The sequence below is a fragment of the Falco biarmicus genome, chromosome Z (assembly GCF_023638135.1).
Source record: "Falco biarmicus isolate bFalBia1 chromosome Z, bFalBia1.pri, whole genome shotgun sequence".
NCBI lineage: Eukaryota > Metazoa > Chordata > Aves > Falconiformes > Falconidae > Falco > Falco biarmicus.
The window spans coordinates 57,800,983-57,826,655 of NC_079311.1; the positions used below are offsets into that span (position 1 = coordinate 57,800,983).

The 25,673-nt window shown below is 39.2% G+C and overlaps 2 protein-coding genes across 6 annotated transcripts in view; one reads left to right on the forward strand and one right to left on the reverse strand.

Annotated features, from left to right (window-relative positions):
- The window catches only part of ZNF366 (zinc finger protein 366), a 214,968-nt gene extending 192,872 nt beyond the window's left edge, over positions 1 to 22,096 (reverse strand). The window contains exon 1 of the mRNA XM_056323673.1: positions 22,061 to 22,096. The gene's annotated coding sequence lies outside the window, so the exon portion shown is untranslated. The remainder of the gene's footprint in view (positions 1 to 22,060) is intronic.
- Positions 8,229 to 25,673, forward strand: part of FCHO2 (FCH and mu domain containing endocytic adaptor 2) — a 100,131-nt gene continuing 82,686 nt past the window's right edge. For 3 of the 5 annotated variants that reach the window (XM_056323661.1, XM_056323662.1, XM_056323665.1), the window contains exons 1-2: positions 8,667 to 8,851; positions 19,392 to 19,483. In XM_056323661.1, the coding sequence (XP_056179636.1) occupies positions 8,822 to 8,851; positions 19,392 to 19,483 (122 nt within the window). In that variant the 5' untranslated portion in view covers positions 8,667 to 8,821. Of the gene's footprint in view, positions 8,249 to 8,666; positions 8,852 to 19,391; positions 19,484 to 25,673 lie in introns of those variants that run through there. The other 2 variants (XM_056323666.1, XM_056323664.1) reach the window with 2 other exon arrangements.

The window sequence follows — 25,673 nt, forward strand, 5'->3', positions numbered from 1 at the left end:
TATATACCATCAAAACCTCCCCAAAGATACCCAAATGTTAATCTGAATAATGGCAGACTTAAAATGAGGTGGTTTCCAGTAATTGCTTTTTTAAGGAAAACATGCAATTATACTGCACATGTATTAATGCATATATGTGTAATTGATGGTATGTAAGGGTTTTTGTGACACCAATTCTTTTTTGCCATACTTTCATTTGAATCATAAAATGAAAATTGAGGTATTTATTTTGTAGCTTCAGGTATAAATTTTGTTGGATTTTAATTTATATTTAAAATGTGGAAATAAATGATGTTGAACTGTTATGCTGACAGTTTTAGCCATTTTTCCTTTTCTTATTGCCACTTGGCAAAATGGATAGTCATAAATTTGTCTATTAAATATACAGGAAAAGTTAACATCTTCCCCTCTGTTCACAACATACAGGTTAATTTGGATGCATAACTACTGCAGTATTACTGTAACTGATAACAATGCATTTAAATCTTCCATTATTTCATTCTGCACACCAGTGCCCAACACAAATTCCAAATAAAATTTTGTTTCCCTGATAATGTGCACAATGAGAAGCAATGTTAATTTGCCAGTCCTTTTACCTTGAAATGATTGTCAAGGAATGTCCATATACATACGGCATATTTAATTTGCAGTTTTCTCAAGCTGTCTTTCAGCTTTACATTCATGTTGACACGCTGAGGGGATTCTGTGGCTTACAGATAGAGAAAATGAAGGGTGTTTCATATTTTGAAAACTCAATAGCAATTGAGACCATAAAAAAAAAAGGAAAAAAAAATAGAGGGATTTGCAAATCCAACAACAACCAACCAACTGTTTTACAACAAAACTCTGAGATGGTACTTTCCTTGCCAGAACTGCTTCTTGACACAAGGCATTTTTCAGTGTCTTCCTTTAACTTAATCATTATCTCAAAAGGAAATGTTAAGTCATCTTATTGTGGGGTTTTTTTTCTTTTTAACATATTGATGGTCACTGTCTTGCATATACGTTTTTCATTCTGAAATGTACATTCTCAAATGAACATTTTGGAACCATGTCCAAAATATTCCCAGGCATATAAATACATGCACCTTTTCATTCTAGCTTTGTAATGCATTGGAAGAACAAATAGATTGCATGGCGAAGTAAGAATTAAGTATTTTCTTTACATACCTTAGCATAAGAGAGTAAGATAGTTGCATAATTTTCTCCAGTACTTTGCCATAAGATGTAGCTAATTTTAGTTTCGCTTATCCCCATCCTCCTTATTGAAGGCCTTGCACACCAGAGCTGTTGTATCTTTGGGCCAAAACCAGATGGAAGCTAGCTGGAACCTTAGGCCACAGCTCTGATATGTTACAAGCATTCACTCATCTGTGTAACTCGTCCATAAAATGGCAGTGTCTAACAGGGGGTTGTTGGACAAGTAATTGCCCAGTGTAATCACTAGTAATTCAGTTTGTCTAAGAACCATTAGGTATCTTGGCTACTTTTATTTCTTTAAAAAAAAAACAACATACCAACAAAAAAAACCCCACCAAACCTCAGTATCTCAATTTCAAATTCAGCAGAAACACCAGGATGCTTCTCAATGTGTGTGGAGACAGGAGGCCCTCTAAATCATTGCTAGTACAAGTCTGCACATCTGCATAAGCACTTAGGCTTTAAGAGTTTTATCAAGGTGATAAGGACACTATGAAGTTCACATCTTTCTTCCAGCCACTCGAGCTGGTGGCTGCCATTAGTAAGCACTGCTATGTGTATCTATGGAGGTTGTGAAGAATCAAAGGTAAGAGTTGTTTTCACATAGTGTGGCTTCTAACAAACGCAAATCATTCACTGTGCATTCTGCACATGCTGCCATTCTGATTTTTAACATGCAATCCTAATGAAGGACCTGCATAACCAAATGTCTTACCTTTCACAGTATTTCAAACAGCTGCTTCTTACCTAGACGGCTTAAGTCTGCCCAGACTAATATCTTTCATTATTTAATCTACTCTCTTCCATAAACTCATTCCCAAACCTTTGCACTTCCTCTTTAAGTATAGTAATAATTATGAGCTGTATTTGGTTTAATTAAGAACAAAAGCACTATTTATTCCATGATGCTGTACTAAGAATACTTTCCTGAGATACCATCTAGTCTTACTAGCTTAGCTTCAGACCCTTCTGCACCAGCTACACCTTTTCCGTTTCTGTTGTATATTATAACCAGGGTGAAGAAGATCTTTGTGGTCTGGACACTGTAACTTGCTTGTGTGGTTCGTACTATGGAGCGCTTTGGTACTAAGTGAAGTTACACAATCAGAGCTTGCTCTTCTAAACATTTCAGATTTGTTTGCTTTTCTCTGAGTTCAAATGCTTTAAATATTTACGTCTTTTTTCATTTAGGTTATTTTTAATAGTTGACTGTAAATAAAAAGCTGCTTCAAGTTCACTGATTGACATATTTGCAGGTAAGTGCCTAAAACATAGACAATGCCAAATACGTTGATATATCAACAGTATAAATTCAGCTAACCATTGAATGTCTTCTTGACAGTATTATAGTGTAATAATTTATAGTGCTATTTCCCCATCTTACATAGAATACAGATTAAAAAAATCACATCTCCTAAATATCTTAGAAATCTCCCAGAATTTTTCATGCAGGGCTGAAGTGTTATTTGAAGTCAGAATGGAATCTACAAACATCAGACTCTTCCAGTTTGTCATTACTAATGTTCACTAATGCTTTCTAATTCTTCCATTTGATTGAAGGTTGATTTGATGAAACATGCTTTTGGCAGCAACAGAGCATGAGAGTAATAAAGGTGCAGTATTGGCACCAAGTGACGCACTGTGAAACAATGCTGCTGGGTTCGTAATTCAAGTAATTGAAGTAATGAAAGGGATGGGATCAAGCTTGGTGACTAGATCAACAGAATTGTGCATTTAAGTATACAGTGAGTCAGATCATATAGCCTAATGGAATACATAATTCCAGGAATGTTGAAAACAGTGTCATTGAAACTTGCTGTAAATCTTCAACAGAACACAGAAATCACTACTAGCTTTGAAAGACCTTTGATGAGCTACTGGACCAAGTTGGGAAAAACTCATTTGACCTTACTGTAAAAAACGTGGCTCTGTAAGTGTGTGCAAGTATTTGTGTTTTATCTTAAACTCAGAAAGATGTTAGAAATATCCATCCAACCCCAAATGTAGGCCATAATCTCACCAGCGTTCTCTCATTAGACCATGATTTGAGTTTGTGCATATATTTCGGAAAAGGGCCCTAGCCTCTCTTAAGATTGTGTGGGAGAATTCCCAGTATCCTTTGAATAAATTACTTCAAGTTGGCTGCATTTGCTGCTAACATTATAACCTCTTTCTCCTACCCAGATTTTTTTTTCCTAAGCTTTTCTAGCTTTAACTTCTGTCTATGGTGGGATTTCATTACACTTTATGTACAACAAGGCTGCAGTAAATGTCTAGTCATGAAGGTAATGTGTAGGTTGTAAGCAAGTGAATTATTAAACCCTGGGTAATGTCTGCAAGTATTCAGGTACAATTGCTTGATTAGAAAATAATCCTGTTTTTTTAAAAATCCTACAAGGTAGCGTGACAGTAGCTACCAAAGTTAAATGACTTTTGAAAGGGATTTAGCTAACAATTCACTCAGTCTTCCTTTTCCCCATCTTTTGTCCTCACAGTGGTAAACAACTCTGACTTTTTATATCACCTTCTGGTGTTAATAATCTTCGGAATGTACCTCAGCTGGCAGTATAAATTCCTGTTTACCTGTCAAGATTCTTTGTGTAGCTCTTTTAACAAGGACAGTAAAAAAAGAAAATGCATTTTTCAAGGCATATTCTCAATCTGGTATACGAAATAGATACATAAAATGGCTCCACCTCCACCAGCTTCTTCAGGTTATCTTTAAAAATAAAGTGCTGTGTTAGATTATGTATTTTACCTGATCCAGTTTCTTACTCATCTTTAGTTTAGAAAGAGTTTTAAATATCAACTGGGTCTTTGGCAGTTCACTGTGAAATTAAGTAATGTAATAATCAGGATCGGTTTTGGCAGTTATTTGGATTCTTTATTCTTTTTTTTATAATCTTAAAATATTAGCATATTCAGTTGTAGGTTCATGTGTCAAGGGTTTTACTAATAATTCCATGCAGTTATTTTACCTAGAGCTCATAATCTATTTTCAAATGGCTTAACATAACGTAAATTAACTTAGGTGAAAATACAATATACAGTCTTTATTGTTCATTCATACTGATGTCTGTAGTCTAAATGCACTGTAATTGTAGTATCCTATTTGACAAGTTCTTTCAAATAACAATTTAGTGTATATAACACATCTCAAATTATCTACACCCTTTAAAAGAATTGATTGTTGAAAATAAGTTAATGTCAACACTTGTAAAACTAGAGGCTGGAAATATGGGAGGATGGGTAAACTGAGATGCGAGAGCAAACTGCCGAATCGGGGATGATTTTCTGAGAGGGTAACTCCAAGCTAAATACCTCCTTGCACATGTATGCCACCCACATTAATGCTAAATTGCAGGAGGGGGCCTGCAAATCAGGACCATAAAGTGGCAATCAGTTAGCTGAAAGGAATGTGCTCGAGCTTGTAGGCCACAAACCCTGGGAGAGCAAGGAATGTGAATAGATAACAATCAACAGGGTGAGTCATGCTGAGAGAAGCTAAGGGAATGAGGAATGGATGGCACCAAGGAAAGGTAACACCTTGCTGTTAATTGATGGCAGTTAACCACCAATCAGGGATTGCCTAGCCTGCAATGCTTAGCTTCAAGAACCAATCTGTTTAAAAAGCGCAGCTTCTGAAAGTGTATATAAACTCGTGCTTCTGTACAATAAATTGACATCTTGCTTGCATCAAGCTGCGTCCCGTCTCTTCATTCGCAGCACTAAACTTTTCAAAAACTAGGATTATATTAATGAAATATAATTTGACTAGTATAGCAAAGAAGAAGCCTCCTTAGCTCCTCATACCCTTGCTATAAGGTTTGTTGTTGTGGTTCTTTAACCTTAACGTTTATGTAGATGGCAAAAATGGGAGAGGAATTGCTTTTAGCTCTCTGCTGAAAAACTGGTAATCCAGAAAGCTACTTGGATCCTCCATGAAAGCTACTGAAAACATTGAACAGAGAGGTTTGTTTTATTATACAGGACTTACTGTGTAGTTACGGCTATCAAAATAATGTTTCTCTCTGTCCACCGCCATGACACCAGGAGAACAAAAAAGAACAAAAGAACAATTGTACTGGGTCAAACACAGTCCACCTAACCCAGTACCCTGTCTTCAGCAGCCAATACCTAGGGAAGATGATAAAATTAAAGTACTATAAGTGATACTATTACAAAGTATTCTCACAGGCTTCACTGACTTGCAGATCAGGGGCTTTTGGAGTAAGTGGTACTGTCTTTGTATTTAGTAACCCATTATGGGTTTCTCAGTCTAGAGAAACCTAGAAACTTTGTCCGGTTTCTCCTTCCTTCTAGCTTGACTGAATTCTCTGATTGTGCTCATCTCCTCTGTTCTTACTTATGAGTCCTCTGTATCGTATTCTTTCTCAGTCATCTCTTTTCCAGCCTGATGAATTCTAGTTTACGTGGTGGATGTTAGTTCCCATACCTTGGATCCTTTTTCTTGTTCTTATCTCAAGCCTTCTGAAGTGTTAGGTGGTTGGTTGGTTTGGGGTTTTTGTTTGTTTCTTTGTGCTTTTGGGTTTTTTGTTAGGGGGGTGGTGGTAAGATGAGGCATACCAGTACTGTGCACAGCATTCATGGTGCAGGCATTCACACACACAGGTTTGTACACTGGATGAGGTTCTCGATTCTTTGCCTAATATGCCTAACAATTTGTATTGAGTATGACTGAGCATCAGTCTCTGCCTTTAAGTACTGTATTAGCTGGTCCCACAAACATCAAGATCTCATGTGATTTATGGCTCAGAGCTTGTCACCTTCTAGAATGACCTTAATAAACTGTCTGGATATTGACCCAGCACATAAAGTTGCCCCCCCATCACACCTCTGTGTGCTTCTTTACACTAAAACTTAAATTCAAATGCAAGATCCTGAGTGCTGACATCTACTAAAACCCACTGCTGAGTATTATGCAAGCATTACTGAAAAAGTGTAGAAATACCCAGCTGGATATTGCCATGGCACTGGCACGCTACATGAACTGCTTCTTCACTCATGCTCACTACATAATATCCAGCAGCACCTAAAGCAAGGTAATCGGCAATCTAGGATTTCCTTATCTAGGCCGGTCTACAAAGAAGCAGCGTGCATACCAGGACTGTCCTTAGTAAGGATTTTTCAGTATGTGCTACTTTAAAAGGTAACTGACAAGATTGGCACGCAGCCTGCAGGTTGGTAAAGTTTAAGGACAGGCCTTTGTTGCTGGCAGAGCTAATTTTATGATACTTTATGGAGTTCAAAAGAAAGTTCACTCCTAAGAAATTAATTTTATTCTGGGGAATTCCAGTGTGCCTTAAGAATGTAACTATTGATCCTGATCATCATCCCTATCAAAGTGGTTTTCTATATAACTGTACCTATGCTGTAGGTTGCATTAAAGCTCAGGTTTATAATTTTGCATTTCTCTTGAATTTTTGTGGGAAGCTGTTGTTGAAAACCTGAGGATGGGTTTGATATTTGTGTGATGATAGATTGCTGCAGCACTGCAGCAGCTACTGCACATCTAGATGCAGCAGTAGATAAGGAATTCCTTTACTACATAGCTTTGAAAATGTGGAAGATGGGAACTTCTCTATGAAATGTGGAAGTGAACCCGACTCTCCATCCATCATAGCATAGTATCTGTCCCTGTGGAAAGTATTTTTCTATCTTCTACGGAATAAAAACCTTCGGCTTTGATCACGCAGCTTTTATCTCAGTTTGCCCTGGTATACGTCCTTACAGGTAACAATGCACAGGTACTGTATTTGTATCCTTCAGATCATAATGCAGGCTGCTTGCTTACGTCAAGTAAACAGATACATAAAGTAGTTTTTTTCTTAAATGTAGACGTACAGCATGTCGTTACTGTTTAGAATTACGGTGCACATGCTTACTGCTATTATCAAGAGACTGATCCAGATCTAACAGTCTTGGGACTTTGAAATTTGGACTGTGAAGGAGGTCCAAAAGTTTTCTCTGTCTTGGGATCAGCAATTTGGCAAGCTTTGCATATACTGAAACTTTGGGAGACACTGCTAGAAAGAAAGGAAGTCCTAAACTTACCATGGAGCTACAGGAAGCGATGGATTAAAGTTACAGCCAATTACTTATTACTGTAATACCAGTTCAGAATGATATGTTTATCTTCCATGAAAGTATCTTTAGTAAAGGTAGTTGAAAGTTTGTAATGCAGAATCACACTGATGTATATTGAGATGAATAATACAGATTTGGCTGTCTTGTTTGCCCGAACTTGTAATTTTTTGCTTGATGAAATTTTATAGCTCTGTAAACTTCTGAACTACATTTTTGCTAATTTGGCTTTCACAGATGTCTTTAATTAGCATAAATTTTATCTAAGTTGGTGAATTCATAAGGTTCTTAAGAGATGACTTGAATGTTCTGCTCTATGCCTTACCTACCTACAATCTTAAAGAATGAAGGCCGAAGGACATCAGTATTAAGGTGGAGGCAGATGAGATTTTTCAAACCAGAACAGATAGGGTTTCCCATGAGGGGGAAGGCAGGACCTTGAACACCCAGCTGCTTACATTTTGTATCTTGGATAAAGCTTTGTGCTGGCAAAACCATAGATAAAAGTCTGGATAAAGTGCTTACCACAAAACAGGACAATGAACTGCAGCCCCCCCCCCCCCCCCCCCCCCCCCCAACACTGCTTAGACCTGCCCCTCTGTTTGAGGGCCCTCAGTAATGAAAACCTCCTCGCTGCTGTACTGGGCAACGAGTCACCTCATTGAGGACTCTCTGGGGTCTCAGAAGGATCCCAGTGGTGCCGACTCCACCATGAAGAAAATACCGAAATACGGTCACTGAAAAGCAGGACTGCAGGTACAGACTGACCACAGATGTGCTCAGCCATCAGCATCACCCCACTGGCTGATAACCTACACCGAGTAAACGAAGGGTCTGGAAACTGAACTGCCGCTGAGGAAGATGAAGGTTTGAAGTAAACCGCTCTCCAGCCTCCATGGCTTCAAATGACGAGCATCATTCTTAGGAGCATGCCACTGAAACGGTAAAATCCTGCGCGCCGAGGCCGCGGGGAGGGTGGGCTGTGCTGGACCCGCAACGCTCCCGCGGCCCGAGCCAGCGCCTGCTCCAGGGACCGGGGACCGCACCCCCCCGGGCTGCAGCGGCGCCCGGCCGCGAAGCCAGCCGAACGGCGTGCACTCAGCCCCGTGCGCGCCGGCGCCCACCGCAGCCGTTCCCTAGCGGTTACTGACTACCTTTGAAGGGCTTTCCTCAAGATTTCGGGGGCAATTTTCCTCACAATTTCGGGGGGGGTGGGGAGTAGGGGGGTGGGGGGGAACTGCCGGCCGCCGCCCCCCCCCCGCCCCGCTGCGGCTCGGCGGGCCCGGCCCCGCGCATGCCCCGGGCGCACGGCACTCTGCGACTGCGCGGGGGCCGCGGCGGCCGGCGGCGGCGGGGCGCATGCGCGAGGCCGGGGCGGCGGGGCTGTGTGGAGGGCGGCGTTCGCACCGTAACGGGAAGGCAGCGCGCCGCCGCGGCGCCCGTTTCCTCCGTTGCGTTCTCGGCGGCTGAGGCGGCCGGGGCCGCGCTCGCTGGTGGCCGGGGCGGCGGCGGGGTGATGATGGCGTACTTCGTGGAGAACTTCTGGGTAGGGAAACGCCGCGGGCCGGTTCCGCCGCGCCGCGGGTGGAGCGGGCAGGGCACGGCACGGCAAGGTGCAGCCGGGGTCCCCTCTGCCGGAGCAGCCTCGGCTCTTACGCCACCCCCGGGACTGGGCCGGGGCCTTGCCGCGGAGGGTGCGGCCGCGGGGACGGTGGCTGCCGCCTCCCCCTGCGCCCGCCGCGGCTCGCTTCGGCCGGGCTGGGCCGTGAGGGAAGCGGCTACCTGCCTGCGCCGCCGCTGCCCCCGCCCGGGCTGCCCGCGGCGGGGAGAGGGGACCGCCGCCCCCCTGCCCCTGCGCCGCCCCCGGCCTCGCTGCGTGCCCCGGGGTCCGCTGGGCGGGGGCGGCGGGGAGAGGGGCCGCTGGGCCGCGGGGGGCGCGGGCACGAGCGGGGGACCCGCGCCCGGGGGTCTGTGCCGCAGGCAGCGCGGTGCGTGGGGGCGGCGTGGGCTGCGGGGCGGTCTGTGGTGGTGAAGCCTCCCAGAACGCAGCGGTCGGGGGAATGGCACCGGCTGGCAGAACTTGGCAGCTGTATCACGCAAACGCAAAGCTGCGCCTCGCAGCGCTGCGCCTTTGTACCGGTAACTTGTCCGTGCCCGCATGTCAGAGGGGGACAGCCCGAGCGGTGGCCAGCTGGGGGGACAGCGGACCTCCCAGCCTGTTGTGGGAACGATGTTGCTCAGCCACCTCTGTGCAGATGTGTATGTTTTTAAGTGGGTAGGTAAATACGCAGAGGGAGAAAATAAAAATACGGATCTGGATTATTACGGAGCCTCACCTGAAATGAAACTTTTCATGGTGACCGTGGCTGGTCTGTAACGTTAAAGTTAAGTGTTATTGTAGCCACTGAGCTGTTTACAATGTTGCTACTTCTTTGCATGTTTAGTTTTTCATCTGCATCTCTAACAGCTAATAGGGGAAACACAAAAATGGTTGGTTGTTGAGACTGAAGCCAAAAAAGGTGAAAATATCTTTTAAATGTCAGCTTTCTCTGTGTAAGCAACAGTTAATATTTAGGAAAAAGTAGTTTCACAAATACGCTATACTATTCTTGAACATAAAGCATAGGTCAAGCCAATTTTCATGCCTTGTTTGCAGCATTGTGTTTAATTTCAACTCTGTAAGTTTTGCTGTCAACAGAATATTAAGATTTAATGAAACAAGATATCACTTTTGCTCTCCTGGCATACAAATCTGTTTAGTTTGAAGCCTTGCTGTGGGAGATCAGCATTAATCTAATATATGGAAATTCTTTTATCTTTCATAAAAATAAGACTTAAATTAATATTAAAGTCACATTTTCTTCGGAAAAGTAACTATCTCCTCCTAAGATTAAAGTAGAAGCTTTTTATTCAGTTATCTCAACTGAAATCAAATACTTTTATATTTAACTATGTTAGGTACTGTGGCGTGTTCATGGTTGATTAGTTGTATTTTATTTTGTTACTAAGTCATTAATTTTGTTAATGTAGTGAAGGCCATGGGCCATTCCCATACACTGTGTTTTCCTGTCTGTGTCTTCCTGAATGCTATCAGCAAATGTGAGGTAGCAGACATCTACCCAAACTTCCCATTCCCTCTTTGTGCTCTACAAAGTCTCTGCCTTATAGCTCTTTTGGCAAAACTCCTAGTGTGGGTCAGCAATGTGTGCCAGGGGAAGGACGTTTTCTTCTGTTGCAGATTTTTCTCCTGCCTCCAAAAATGACACTAAGTAGGACAAAAACAAGTATATTCTTGGTTGTCTTGCAGTTTGCAACAAAGACATTAGACAGGGTCTTAATCTTGCAAAACTTGACTGAGAAACCTTTATAATACCATGGACAGTGTTTATTTTGTGAGAAGTAAAATAAAAAGGAATAGGAACTGCTCCTTCATTGCTGTTGTGGGTAAATATTTTTCAAGATTAACTGTAGTATCTAAATATGGTGGATTTTTAAAATCAGAAGGTATTGAGTTTCTGTATCCTCAGAACCAAGCATAAATTATAGGTTTGTGTGTTTTAAATCATTAGGCTTCTCCATTTCTACTAACTTTTCAGAACAAGTTATTGTTCAGAATTGTTACTGCAGTGCGTTGGAAGACTTGGTGTACAAGCTATGTATGCTTTGAAATGTGGTGAGAAGGTTAAGACAGAAATTGAAAGATTGCTGTTAAAATGCACTGAATGCATAATGACTAAAAATAACCAAGAGAAATCCGTAAGGAGAAGGAAAGGTGGTATTGTGTAGAACTTTGGAACAATTGCCTTCCGTTTTTTGCTTTTGCCTTGCCATTCTTGATAATGCCACACAAAATAATTGTGTCGCCTATGGAATGAGAAATTACACTTTCTAAAAGCACTGATGTGAAAATTAATCCAAAATGTAATTAATATTTAATTTCGATGTACATGCTGTCATTAATTTGCAGCTGAAATTGTGCATTGGAAATGGAATTCTGGATCCTGAGCTGTAGGATGTTCTTTCATGGTTTGTTAATTTGCTGTAACTGATAGGAAAAAACATCAGAAACTTAAGGGACTTAACTGATTCCTTCACAAAAGGGAAGTAACATGTACGTGAATGCGTATCAATTTCTTGAACATTCTTTAGGCTGCTGTTTTTTAAGAACTTCATTAAAGTGCTCACATAAAGAAAACAAATCTTAGCTTCTTTGTGGTGATAATCTGGAAGTCTATGGTGAGACTTTCATCTTGTACTGCTTTTAAAAGTATTTGAATAGTTGCAATTTTGTTTTGTTTTGTTAGAGAATGTAAGAAAAATTGATGTTTTATGGGCTTGCCATCTGTTGACTGCGTCTAAGATGTCATTGAGAGATAAGCAAGACTAATTTTCAGGATGTGTAAAGTTGAGCTAGAGAGACCTGTAATGTCACTTGAAAATTTTTGCTGTAATTTGAAAAATGTAGGCGTCTGTTAATAGACTAGTGCAGCACTCTAGAGCAGCAGTTTTCAAAGCCAGTAGGATACAGTTACTTTTTTTGTGGTATCAAAAATTATAAATTAGCAGTACAGGCTATAAATGGCTCTGATTCTTGAGTTTTAGTCATTCAAGTCACATGGCCAAACATTCCCAACTCCTAGTTCGGATGTTGTCATAAAACATTGGGTGCTTGCTGCTATGTATGTGCTACATCAAAACCATGATGTAATTTAAAGGGAACACTTTCATAAGTTATTTCCGTTATATGTTTTGTCACTTTGAGTACACTTATACTGGTACAGTAGTATGTACCAGTATACTACTATGTAGAGTAAAAAGCATTTGTTATCAGTGACTTACTCTTTTCTTTACACTGCTTCAGAAGTGTTGCATAAGCTTTTACATTGTATTTAAAGTGACTGGTGCAGGTGATACTTCTGTAAATTGTAAGTCTATCAAGTCAACTAAATTAAGCCACTTCATAGACTGTCAGTGTTTTCTTTTATTAATCATTCTAAATTGATTTGATTAAGCTGTTGGAAGTTCTTTGTATAGCTAAAACTGGTCTCTGTAATGCCATTCTTGGTAACTCTGAATGTTCTGGGATATGAAAATGTGTGTTTAAAGTGGCTTTGACAAACTTCTTTTATTTAATTTTTTTTAATTCCTTGTGTTACCTGTAGCTTTTGAGAATGGCTATGAGAATTTTGAGGAGAAAGGAAGATTCTTTTCAAGAGCTTTTCTAACATGTAAGCACTGGTGGTATCCAGGGGTTGATAACCTTAGCTTTGTGAAGAGGCTTGCTCTGGTAAGTGTAAGACGTGTTGTCTTATGCACTTACGTGGTATGAGTGACACCGAGACTTGTCATGCTTCCATCTGGAGTTCCGTTCATGTTTACGCAGTGCTGCTCTTTGGCTTGGCATGCAGTTGGATGCTCACTTTCAGGAGAGCTGTGGTGCAATATTGGCTTAGTCTCCTCCCTCTGCGTGTCTGCATCTAGTATGAGTTGGCAACTTTCCATCTTTTTGTTCAAAAAATATTTTTCATTATCAAGATATAGCGGAAACTCTGTCATTCCTAATATGTGTAGAGCTTCTCTGGAGCAGATCTTTATTTAATTCATTGAAGCTGGAAGAAGAAAATTGAAATTGCCAGGTTGCTTTTGTCTTCAAACTTCACAAAACTTTCAGAACTGAGTTGCCTGTGTAAACATCAGGTGATTGCTTCGTTCTATGTTTTGATGCTCTCAATTTTCTGTAGCTTTTTCAGACACCCAGAGATTGAAATATACTGAAATATACTTTCAAAAATGTAACACCATAATATTAATCACTAGAGTATTTTCCCATATATGGGGCCCATTAAATTAACTAAATTGCCTAGGTGGAAAGGATGAAACACATGTTATTTATTTGAAACTGCAACAAGGCATAACAGTTTAAAGAAAATGATGACAAATTTTTTCAACACATCTGAGTTTACGTATCCCTGGAGTCGGGGGAACTTCTGTTTATTTCTTTGAAGTGTTACTCCTGTATGAGTGACTGAAAAGTCGACAGTACAAATGGACAAACCATAATGAATAATATATGTCTTTCTAAGTTGGTGGCTAAAGAAAAGATTGGGTTTGGTTCATATTTGGAAATTCTATTTTAGAATTGCAGGAATGAACACCCAGGCTCTATTGTTCTGTTGCACTAACATCTGTATGTTAATTGTTACGATAGGATGTCTTTTAAACTGAGTAAGTCAAATCTTATCATTGCTGAACAGTTGCACCTTGTTTCAGCAAATACTGAATTTCACCCCTATGAAGGAGTTGTGCTCCCCCACCCCTCCATTAATGGATTATCTACAGTAACTACTTGGCATATCAGTGCAACTCTGAAATTTTCTTGCTACAAAAATTTTTTTACCAATAGGACTTCTATGGCATTTATGACTTGTGTTAGGATTCTTGCAGGCATAATCTGCTGATCAGAGCTGTGGTTTTTACATACTTGTATCTGACAGAGGAGCATGAGCAGTAATTCATGTGTAAAACTAGCTGTGTAGGACAGCTTCTCTGGACTTGACCAAAACAAGAGGCAAAGGATACAATTTTTTCTATTCTTACCCCCAAGACTAAAGCTATTCTATTTCCCACATTCACTCTTTTCTAGGCTTTTCCTATTTAGCATTTATCTAACAAGGTGGGAAGATGTTGGTCATATTTCATTGATGTATCATGTTTGCCAAAAGCAGTTTTAGAGTTTAACTAGGGTTTGAAAACTTAATTTGGACATTATCCAGTTTTCATTTTATAACAATTTGAAGTAAATTAGGGACCTACGCTTTTTTATGGTTAAAAAGAAATCCTGTAGTTAAATTGGAGTACCACTTCCAAATGTTGTAGTTTGAGTATTTGTCTGCCTGTTCCCTGGGGAATAAGTTATGGGTTTGGTAGGCTATTTTAAAAAGAGGATTGGGCAAGTTATAACTTAAGTGGTTTGTAATTAAAAGTACAGTTTTCTCAGTCTGATCTGTTTCTTCTTTGTAATGTGGCAACGTGGTCACGTTTAAAGGGTTGAAGGAATGATCATGCATGCTTAACCACTGCTGATGCAGGTTCTAAAAGCATAGTTTGAAACGACAGTAATTCACTTATTACTGAAGTGAGTTAGGAAAAAAATCAACTTCATTTGAACTGTCATCAAGCTTCTGAAGTTTGACCAAAAATCAAAACATATTTAAGAACTGCATGTGCCTCCTCTTGTCTCATGTGCTTAGTTTTGCTGTGAAAACAAAATCTGCAGCTGTCTTTTCTTGCTTCTTACACTAGCTAAATGAGTAGTATGTATTTGACCAGTCATAGGAACTTTAAAATCACCTTAATAATTCAGAAACATTTGTTTATGCTGGGTAGAAAGACTGTGTTACTATAGAGAGTATTGACTTTTAACACCAATAGGCATTAGCGTTGAACAGTTTTAGTCCAAAGGAGACAGCTTGCACTTGCGCTTAGGTAATTTGATCAGAAATCTAGGAAATAAATACTGCTGCAGATTGCCTAGAAATTTCTGGCTACTTTACCAAATGTAGATTTTAAATTCAGAATTATCTTGATATGCAACAAACTAACTTATTCTTAACAATTTTCAAAGTCTGTTAAGTAGCTCAGTAAAACAGTTCCTGTAATCTGTTTCCTGTTATGCACAAGTCATGGAAATGCTGAATTCTGACTTCACATTTGCTGACAGGGTTGCTTTCATTTCCATGAGAAAATCATTGCAGTTCGTTCTTGATGAAGGGAAATGGAAGGACTGTCTGCCCTTGCTTTCTGTGACATAATTTATTTTGTATATAGAGTTGGTCAGTAATGCCTTACTGTAGTCATATTGAAATATTAACTTGTATTTGAAGTCTTGTTTCCACGTACAGCTTGCTGTCAGGGGACGTCCATACTATATATACAAAAGAGCTCTTTTACAGCATTATAAAATGGGAAACCATCTCAACAAGAACACTAGCTTCTGAAGAGAGCGTTTTGTTAGCTCTAGGGAAGGAGGAGAAAACTGCTAATGAACTTCAAAGTAATTAAATTGAGCCTATATGGAAAGGGGACCACTTAATGTTTTGCATTCTCATACACACTTTTACAGTTGTTTCTGTTGAGTAATGATGGAATCATCCTCAACAGATGGTGTTTTACCTGCAAAATGACATTCAGAGTGGTCTTTCAAACTGATCTTGGGAGTTTGTTCAATAGAACCTGATGCTTTATGTGGAAACAGAGGTTCCTCTTTCTCCAAGATGCAACTTCTAGAAGAATCGCCATCTGACTTCACTGTCTGTCATAGCAGTGGATGGTAATTGTTGCTGAATGTGAGTGGAAGGTCTTATTTGTTCTCTCTGCTATGTGGTGCATTTATTTTTAAGTAGGCCAGTACTGGGCTTTTAGTGATCCCCGCCATTACTGTCACCACCAGGAAGGAGAAGGTAAAAATACTTAACGAAGAAATATTAGCTAGACACACAATTCCCACATACAGAATTTTATGTGTGTGGGGAGGGGCAGCTTTGAGGAAAAACCACCAAAACACAAATAAACAGTGTTGATGGCATATGTGCACGTAAGAGGATACATACCTGATTTTTGTAAATTGAACTACTTTTCCTCTTAGGCATAGTGTAAATCTCTGTTTTTATTTATTCTATTTATCCTAATGTATTGTGTTTATCCTAGATACAGAGCCTTAACTCTGGTGCTTATTGTATGAATTACTTGAGCTACTCTTTGTGAACGTAGCTGCTGAATGAAGGAGTTGTGGATAGGCCATATAGCTTTCCCTAAGCAGAAAATTGTCTGCTCTCTGCGTTGAGATACCATACTACATTTGACATAGGTACACATATGTCTCCAAACACAAGTAGAAGATAACTCAGTTTATAGAATTGTCATCAGGTTAATCATCAGAACTCTTGATCATGTAAATTTTTTGGCATCTAGATGTTTGTGTGTATAGGCAGAACCTGGTATTTGTAAGGTAGGCTATGCCTGACATTATATTCACAAATGAAAACATGTCCTTTAGTTGTGCAAGCTTAAACCACATAGGCCCTCAAATCTGGGAGCCTGCTTTGGACTTCCTGCTTTGTTTAAACCTTAATATATTTTTCACATAGTCTCTTATCCTGTGATAACTATTGATAATGCATAAAAGATGTGGCTTTCAGGGGACTTTTTTTAATTGAGGAAAGTATCTATTCTGTTTCTCTTGTACTTTCTGCTATGCAATATGATGTCAGGAACAAGAGTAAGACTGATTAGAAAACTTGATTTAAGTGGAAAGATGAGTTCCTTTGCAGTAACCTTCAGTTACAGTTAGGGAATCACATGATATTTGGAATTGGTTCTGGCTCATTTTGTTCTCAAAAGGTTTGCAGAGTTAGATTTCTGATAGATTATCAGCCATCAGGAAGGCTGCAGCCAGAGACTAGGTCATGGCTATGCTACCCTTCCTGTATTTCTGAAGTGGCAGGAAATTTATGGAGCTGCAATATAGAAAAGTCCCTGTTAAAGGTCCCGTTATGAAAAGTTCAGAAGCAGTGTTCAGCACATTTTGATCAATGTGTTGGTTTAGCTAGAAGAAATGCCTTAAGACAAAGGGAAAGAACGTTTCCTAAAGGAGAATTCTGTAAGCTTTTCCGGAAGAAATGCACTTCTTTGTCTGTCTCCAAATTTGGATACAGTAACAACTTCGAAGTAGTTAAGTAAAAATTTTATTTTGTATTCTAATTGAAAATATCAATGATGTTGTAATTATGGAGTTATTCTGGTGGTTTTGTATTACAAAATACAGTGGCATTCAGGGTTTATTCTGTGTAAATAGAGAAGGTTAATAAGCTACCTGTTAGTGCACAAGTAGTCAAAATTATTGTGGGCTTCAAACTACAAGGAGTAATGGTTACATAGAAGTGAAAGGGCAGTGAAACTGTTTAGACTGGTACTTGAGATAATAAGATAGCATATTAAAAAGAAACAAAACATTTCCTACTAATTGATGTTCATATAGTTTTATTTTTCAAACATAGATTCTGCCTTGCTCCATAGACCTGTTAGTTTGCTGTATTTTCACCCATTTAGTTCAGCTTTTACTTTTTACAGACCTTTCTGTAATTGCCCTTACGCCAAAATGATCTGCCTTTTGATGAACTTTTCAGGTTACAACTTGCTGCAGCCTTCGAAAACTGTGATTTTATAGGTGTTTTTTCTTTTTGTTTGTGTTTGTTTTCCCACATGCTTGGAAGAAGTAGAGCAAATAATCATGGCTAGTAATCTGAATCAAATTGCCTTCCATCATATGCTATTTGTAAATGTATGTGTCTGTGCATGATGTACTTTAAGGCAACTTGCTATATTATTGACTGGTGTATTCTCTAGTGCAGTTAACACTTCAGTGTAGTGGGCCTACTACTGTGGCTGCCGCAAAGTTCTTCCATCCACCCGTGGTTGCTTCCACCTACTTAAGCTGGCAGATCCCTGTCTGCCTTCTCCTTGCTGTCACCAATTCTGCTGAGCAGTGCAACTGTTTGTGCCCTCATAGTGATCTGGATCACCAGGTTTTTTTTTTTTATTTGCCAGCTTTATTTTTCTGCTATATAATTTCCCTGATCAGGTGCGCTTTATGGCTGCAAACCCAAATGTTTTTCCAGAAGAGAAAGGACATAAATGTTCGGAGCGGTGTGTGGCCAAATCCTCAGGCTCGTCTCACTGGAGATGTAGAGCGGCCATTGTGAAAGGTCCATGGTTTTAAGGATGTTAAGGTCCTTGAATTCATCCAGAGGAGAACAACAAAGCTGGTGAAAAGGCTGGAAGGAATGTTGTATGAGAAGCAGCTGAGGACTTTGGGTTTGTCTAGTATGGAGAAAAAAAGGCTGAGGGGGTGACCTCATTGTTCATTTATGGCTTCCTGAGGAGAGGAATCAAAGAAGGTTCTGATCTCTTCTCCCTGGGATCCAATGGTAGGATGCATGGGAACAGTTCAAAGCTGTGCCAGGTGAGGTTCAGATATGAGATATTCTTTACTGAGAGGATGGTCGAACCCTGGAACAGGCTTCCTAGAGAGGCGATTGATGCCCCAGGCCTGTCAATGTTTGTGAGGCATTTGGACAATACTCTTAACAACATGCTTTAACTTCTGGTCAGCCCTGAAGTGGTCAGGCAGTTGGGCTAGATGATTGATGTAGGTTCTTTCCAACTGAAATATTCTATTCCTTTCTATTCTGTTCTGTTCTGTTCTGTTCCATTTCACTCTGAACATGCATGCAGTTTTCCTGAGGGCATCCTTCTGCATCTTTTATATCAGCAGTGTTATAGATCGCTTTTGGAAGGCAGGAGGGGAATGAGTAGTCTGATACTAAAAATTCTATAGTAGCACTGCTATTATGCCATGCCTTCCTTTCATTCCTATTGTTGCTATCTCCTGTCCAGAGGAAGTTCATCACAGTGGTGGTAAGCTGGCTGCGTTTATTATCAGTGTTTAGGGCAGTGTCTCAGTTTTAATGGTGAGGTACACCTTACTCACTGGAAAATATTTTAACTTTCAAAAGGGAAGCTACCTGTGAGAAGGAAGGTATTAGTGATTTGGGGTTTTTTTTTACCAATTTAAGAAAAAAAAAGAGAGGAGGAAGATGCATGAAGTGTGAAGAGTTAGAATATCCAGTGATCCCAAAGTGTGCATTTTAGTTTGTGGAAAATAATGAAAGATATGAGAGAATGAAGAGAGACTACAATATGTAGTATGTGTTTATTAAGATGGGAAGTGAAAGAATAAAAGGCATATAGAAATCTAGAAAATAAATTACTTTGAACATAGCTTAGAAATACATAATAGAAGAGTTACCATTAGAAGAGCCGTAGTAGCTGCTGAGGTGATTTTAGACTGTTTTACTTATAGGGGATTGAAGGGAACTAACAGCAATTGGTAAAAAGCTGAAGCATTAGAAATCATGTACTTCATGGAAATTGATCAGTTATTAAAATGCGTAGGTTCTGTAATTTGACCTGTAATAGCTTTATCGTGTTGTGTTTCATAGTTCTACTTTCTTTTCATTAATCTTTAGGGGGAAAGGAACAATGGCTTTGATGTCCTCTATCACAACATGAAACATGGACATTTGTCAACAAAAGACTTAGCAGACTTTATAAGAGAAAGGTAAGTATTCATCCTTGGTAATCCTGGCTCTTTAATATATTGTTTGTGGTTTTCATTTAAGTTTATAATTATCTTTAACAGTAACATGCCAAATATGTCAAAATCAATAAGCATTTTAAAATATCTCTTATAACCTACAAGAATATCTATAGTTTTATTCCATTCGCTTAGAACCGAATTGTGACTCTTAAATATTGATTAGTAACAAGCTTCTAATTTTTTGGATTGGAATTAAAAAACAGGAATGAAAAGCTAGAAGTGTCAAATTAGGTGTCCAGGATTTTATTCAAATTAATCCAAATTTTCCATCATGTTTGGTAGAAAAGCAATAATATAAAGTTGCAGAAATTATCAGTTTAACAAAGTTTTTGACCATAGCTGTAGAATTGGGGTATTAGTGACTGCTAGTATGATCTTATAAAAACTATACTTTTTAAGATGTTGAGAAACTAGGTTCATTAAAGACAGGCAGTGATACATAGGGACAAGAAAATAATATGCAGAAAATAGTAGAGGTTCTTCTTTATGGGGTGGACGGGACAGAACTGCAGTCTGCAGATGTGACAGCTTCCAAAACAGATGACCTAGTGCTGGTTTTCGTTCTTGGTGAGAGAAGATTGCTGCTGTTACATTGAACTTAAGAATTCTGGACAAAATTATTTGTATGTCTACTTTAAAATTTTGTCTTAGTTCAGTTACTGACATCAGGTGACACATGGAAAAAACTTGCAAGAGACTGATTGAGGACCTGTTTCAGTTTCTTGCGATAAAAGGTGACCAAAAAACCAGCTTTTGTTTTCTGGACTTTTCCATCAAAATTTCTGTTTTGGTCTTAAATAGAACTCAACAAAGATTTTCTTTTAAATTTCCACAAAATGTAACCACCACAGATCTGGAAGGTACTCTGTTGCACTGACATTTGCATAGTTTCAAAGTGAATTGGAGAAAATGAGAAAAATCTTTCCACTAAGAAGAAACAAGTGAGTTCCAGACTCCGTATGTGATGGGCAGTCTCCTGTTGTAAAGACTACACCACCCAAGGAATCTTATGTTTCAGGAATCCCCAATTCCAAAGAACTCATTATGAAGTCAGACAGGGTTCCAGTGAAATCCTGCATTGGGTTAAGCAGAGGGATATCGCACTGTTCGTGTTTACCTTGAAATGCTTAAGGTTCACAATCAGAAGCTTGTACTTCTGATATTGACTGTTAAAAATGTTTGCTTTGTGTTATCTTTGTGAGTGCCTGGATCCTTCCTTTGAAACATGCTTTAATTTTTGGAATCACTCAGTTTTTATAGCAGTAGCTCATAGACCTAAGTTGTGTATCACCTGGGCACACTTAATTTTATTAGTTTTACATCTGTTGCATTTTGATTTACCTCCATATTTAGATCAGAAGCTCTCTCACTCATTCTGCTTATCTCCTTTATGTTGTATTCTTTGGGCATGCTCCATTTTATTTATGTTGATATTAAGGAGGAGGGTCTTAAGTAAATGGGTAAAAATAATTTGATGCTATATCTGTCTTAGATTCTTTGCTTTATTATAGTGATACGTAGAATTAACAGTCAAGTTTTATTTGTAACATTCCTAGTAAAAAGAATGTGGCGTTCTAGTTTTTTTCACTCTATAAGCTCCTCCAAATTAAATTTTAAAGAAAATTTGCCTTTGCAATCAATCAATAAAGTATCTGGACCTTTCTCCACATATTAAAAATATTTCAGCTGACGTTTCTGTTAATTAATTCTAGTGATTTGTCAAGAAGGTGACTTTTCTTTTTCCACAGTTAAACAAGATCAAATAACATTTAAGACTAGAGATTAATGACTATGTTTGTGGCATATAGTTTGTAGTTTCAAAGAAAGAGATGGACTTTAAATATTTGGTATCCTCACTTTAAGTGAGTTTATGGGTGCCTGTAGCTAGGCAGGGAAGCCGTTCACTACCATTGTGAAGTTACTGTAGGATGTCAGTCAGTTTCTCAGGAAATCACAGAATGGTCAGGGTTGGAAGGGACCTCTGGAGATCATCTAGTCTAATGCCCTGCCAAAGCAGGTTCCCCTACAGCAGGTTGCACAGGGTTGCATCCAGTCACGTTTTGAATGTCTCCAGAGAAGGAGACTCCACCGCCTCTCTGGGAAGCCTGTTCCAGTGCTCTGTCACCCTCAAAGTAAACAAGTTCTGCCTCATATTCGCATGGAACTTCTGGGGTTTCAGTCTGTGCCCATTGCCCCTTGTCCTGTCACTGAGCACCACTGAAAAGAGCCTGGCCCCATCCTCTTGACATGCACCCTGAAGATATTTGTAGACGTTGATAAGGTCCCCTCTCAGTCTTCTCTGCTCCAGGCTAAAGAGGCCCAGCTCCCCCAGCATTTCCTCATAAGGGGGATGCTCCGCTCCCCTCATCGTCTTCATAGCCCTCCGCTGGGCCCTCTCCAGCAGTTCTCTGTCTCTCTTGAACTGGGGAGCCCAGAACTGGACACAGTGGATTGAGGGAAAGAATCAGAAAAGTAAAAGTGAAAAAACTTGTGGGCTGAGATAAAGGCAGTTTAATAGGTAAATCGAAAGCCGCACACGCAAGCAAAGCAAAACAAGGAATTCATTCACCACTTCCCACCGGCAGGCAGGTGTTCAGCCGGGCTCCATCATGTGTAACAGTTGCTTGGGAAGACAAATGCCATTGCTCTGAACATCCCCCCTTTCTTTCTGCATCCTCAGTTTTATATGCTGAGCATGAGCATGTTATGGACTATCCCTTTGGCTAGTTTGGGTCAACTCTCCTGGCTCTGCTCCCTCCCAGCTTCTTGTGGACCTGCTCTCTGGCAGAGCTGGGGAAATGTGAAAAGTCCTTGATTTAGTATAAACATCACCCAGCAACAACTAAAAAAATCTGTGTATTGTCAACATTATTCTCACACTAAATCCAAAATGCAGCACTGTACCAGCTACTAAGAAGAAAATTAACTCTGTCCTAGCTGAAACTGGGGCAGTAGCATGCATTTATTGCCATAGGTTAAATTCTTGATCTCAAAAGAAATTAGATTGAGCAGTACTTCAACAATATTTTACAACATTGCCCAGTTGTCTCTTGAGTATGTTCTATTTTGCATCTTTGTTTATTTCAAAGAGATTAAGATATGTTGCACACAATTATGTGTTCTCCTCCTTGCTTCACAGAGTATAGTGTGAATATGTGACTGGATGAACAACATTAGGATCCTCCTAAATCTAGTGGGTTTGTGCCCTGGCTTTTAAATACCTGATTTTCTGAACTAATGCCTATGAAAACTAAACACATACGTTTGAACTTTCTTCACATCTGTCCTTTTGAACATATTGGCCACCTTTTTTTCAGAAGTGGAGACACAGGAGAGTGAAAACTACTGAATAAGTAGAGACAGATCAGAGTTGGTGATACTACTTTCAACAAGTTAGAGTACTTAACCTTTGTATGTACTGTTTGACAGTAGTCACCTGTTCAGTCAGGATTGCTGGAGTCTCCAGACTACCCAGATAATTTGCTTTTTTTATGGAGTGATCTCACAGAGAAAGGAAAGATGGCTGAGTGTATTTGGATGTGTAGACTGCTTAGGGCACAAAGGACACATCTGTATGAGGCCAACCTGTTACTTTTGCTGTTCAGGTTTGTGTTTTGGTTGTATGCAGCCTCATAGGGGAAGAACCTATCATTCCCTTTTCTCCTTAGAAATAGTAATGAAAAAGAAAAATTCTATAGGATGTGGGATTTTTTTTTTAAAATTTATAGACAGTTTAAGCATTTTTTAAAGATTTTTCTTCCAAAACTTCTATAAGAACCTCTGAAATTACATGGTTGTTTCCTCTGAAAAAATACCCCAAACTTTGAAATGTGTACATAATATAGTATTTCTGTACTGTATCTGCTGTTCCAAAGAAGGAGCAGAGTTTACCTCCTTGGCTCTGTTCAGTTAGTCAATACCAATTTAGTTTTCAACAGTGTTTTAATAGTTTTTCATTTGTGTTTTTGAGTACTTGTTAATGGTCAAGTACTAAAAGAACTGTGACACAGTTGGATCTTTGGTTCAGAAATATGTCACCTGAAGGAGTGAATTTTGTGGCAAGCAATGTGCTCAATGTTGATAAATCTTGGGTGGGGCAGGTTATCTACTTATCTGTTGGAAGATAGATATCTTTGTTCTATTCTTGGTAAAGCATGTAGAATTTTAATTTTTTTAAAGATGTAAAAATATGAAAAGGTTGGGCTGTCCCCACAGGTTTTTTTTTCTTTAAATACTGGGAAGATTTTGTAGGTGAACTGTATTGTGTTTGTGTGTATTTAACACCTAAACTGTTTACATGTGAGAAGCCACTGTGCTCAGCTAGGGACTGAATAGGTATTGTGTTAGCTTTTCTCCAGAAGTCTTTCAAACATTTTTCTGCACCATTTGCCTGTGAGTGTCATAAAAAGAATCTCCTGGGTCATAAGAAACTGGCAGTGGGTATATTCCAGTTTAACTTTTAAATGTTTAACAGATCCCAAGCAAAGACAGATTTTCAAGTGGGTAAAAATTAATTTACTGAGGCGTTTATACAGTGTTACATTGTGCACCACAGTACTCTGGAAGGTCAGTCAATAGAACAAATGTAGATACATGTACCCAACTGGTCAATAAGAGCATCTTGCAGTTGTTAGTGTTTGTAACTGTTGTTTGTTGATATTATGTGGTAGATTGTGGAACTCCTGTTTTCTGGAGACTGTTCAGGTAACTATGCTGTAAATTGGTCCAAAGAAAAAAAGGTGTGGATTTTGGTCAGAAATCTTGTGTTTAAAAGAAAAAAAAAAAAAAAAAGGCACTGATCTATCAGATTTGGAAAACTTCTACAGAAGCTATTCGTAATTAATGGAAATATATTGTTCATCATGGAAATTAAAAAACCTGTCAGTGTGTCTTCTGGGTGTCTGTGTATATGTGCTTGTTGCTGTGCAGCAAGCAAGAATTCCAAACTTTGGAAACTTGAACTTTTTCTTATCATTAAAATATGTACATATGTAGAAGGAGGATAAAGTTAATTGACTTCTTTTATGGTGAATAACTTCGTGGTTTTTTGTAGATGGTATTTAAAATGTAATTGAGTTACTGCATTTTACAGTTTAATACCCTTTTCCAAACTGATGGTCCAACTGATCGGATGGTTATTTTGTAAGTTCACTAGGTTTAAATGCACACCCCTCTGCTTCAAGTGACCACTGCTGCTTTGTTCTTTTTGCTTGGAAAGTGTTGCTGTAAAGGAGAAATAAAAACCTTTGCCTCAGCAATAACTAGTTATAGCCATGGTATAACTTGAAAGGGGTGAATTCTTCATCTCCCTTTTTTTCCTCTTTTTATTCAGTAGCCCCGGAATAAAGGTACTACATAGCAGGAAAGAAATCACTTCAAGCTTTTGCATTTTCAGGAAAAGGCACTTACAGTATATACTCAAATCCAGGATGCTTCTAAATCTGAGTAGAGACTATGTACTGAATACTGAGTTAGGGTGGAAAATTAAAATAGTGTTTACTCTTTACCTTAGTAATAGGAGGGTGAGGAAGATTAATGGAGGAGGGACTTTCAGGGATTCACTGCTGTGATACCCTGTGTGTGACTGCTACTCCATGGCAAGTGGCCCAGCAGAGGCTGTAAAGAGGAAATCTATGCTGACCCTTGGATTCTGAATTTCCAAAAGACAAATAAAATTGTGGGTTTGAGTGCAGGAAAGGGTAATGAAAATTTATGTATGGAAGAGGTTTTCCAAGATCAGAATATATTGAGACAACCTTCTTCAAAGACGAGTATAAATAGTAGAACGCAATACTTTTCATAGCATGTTATTTTACTGTTTTCCAAACTCCAATATCATTATGTGGGGAACTTAAAACCCCAAAACACCCCATTTTATTTAACATTATTTCTTGGTAAGCATTCCATTTGTTTATGTTAATGTTTTTATTACAAATATATTTGATTTTGTTGCTCTGTAAATCTGTGGTGTTTAGACAGTGTTAGGTGGGTGATTTTTATGTCACTTTGTTCTGACTGTTACCAAAGAATGTTAAAGTCAGAGGGGAACAGCAGAGTATAGGAAGGAAGGAATAGTCTTTTTCAAGTCTTGAGTCCCTAGGTTTTACTTCTTTCTGTTCCCTGCAACATTCTGTCACAGGGTTCTTTGATT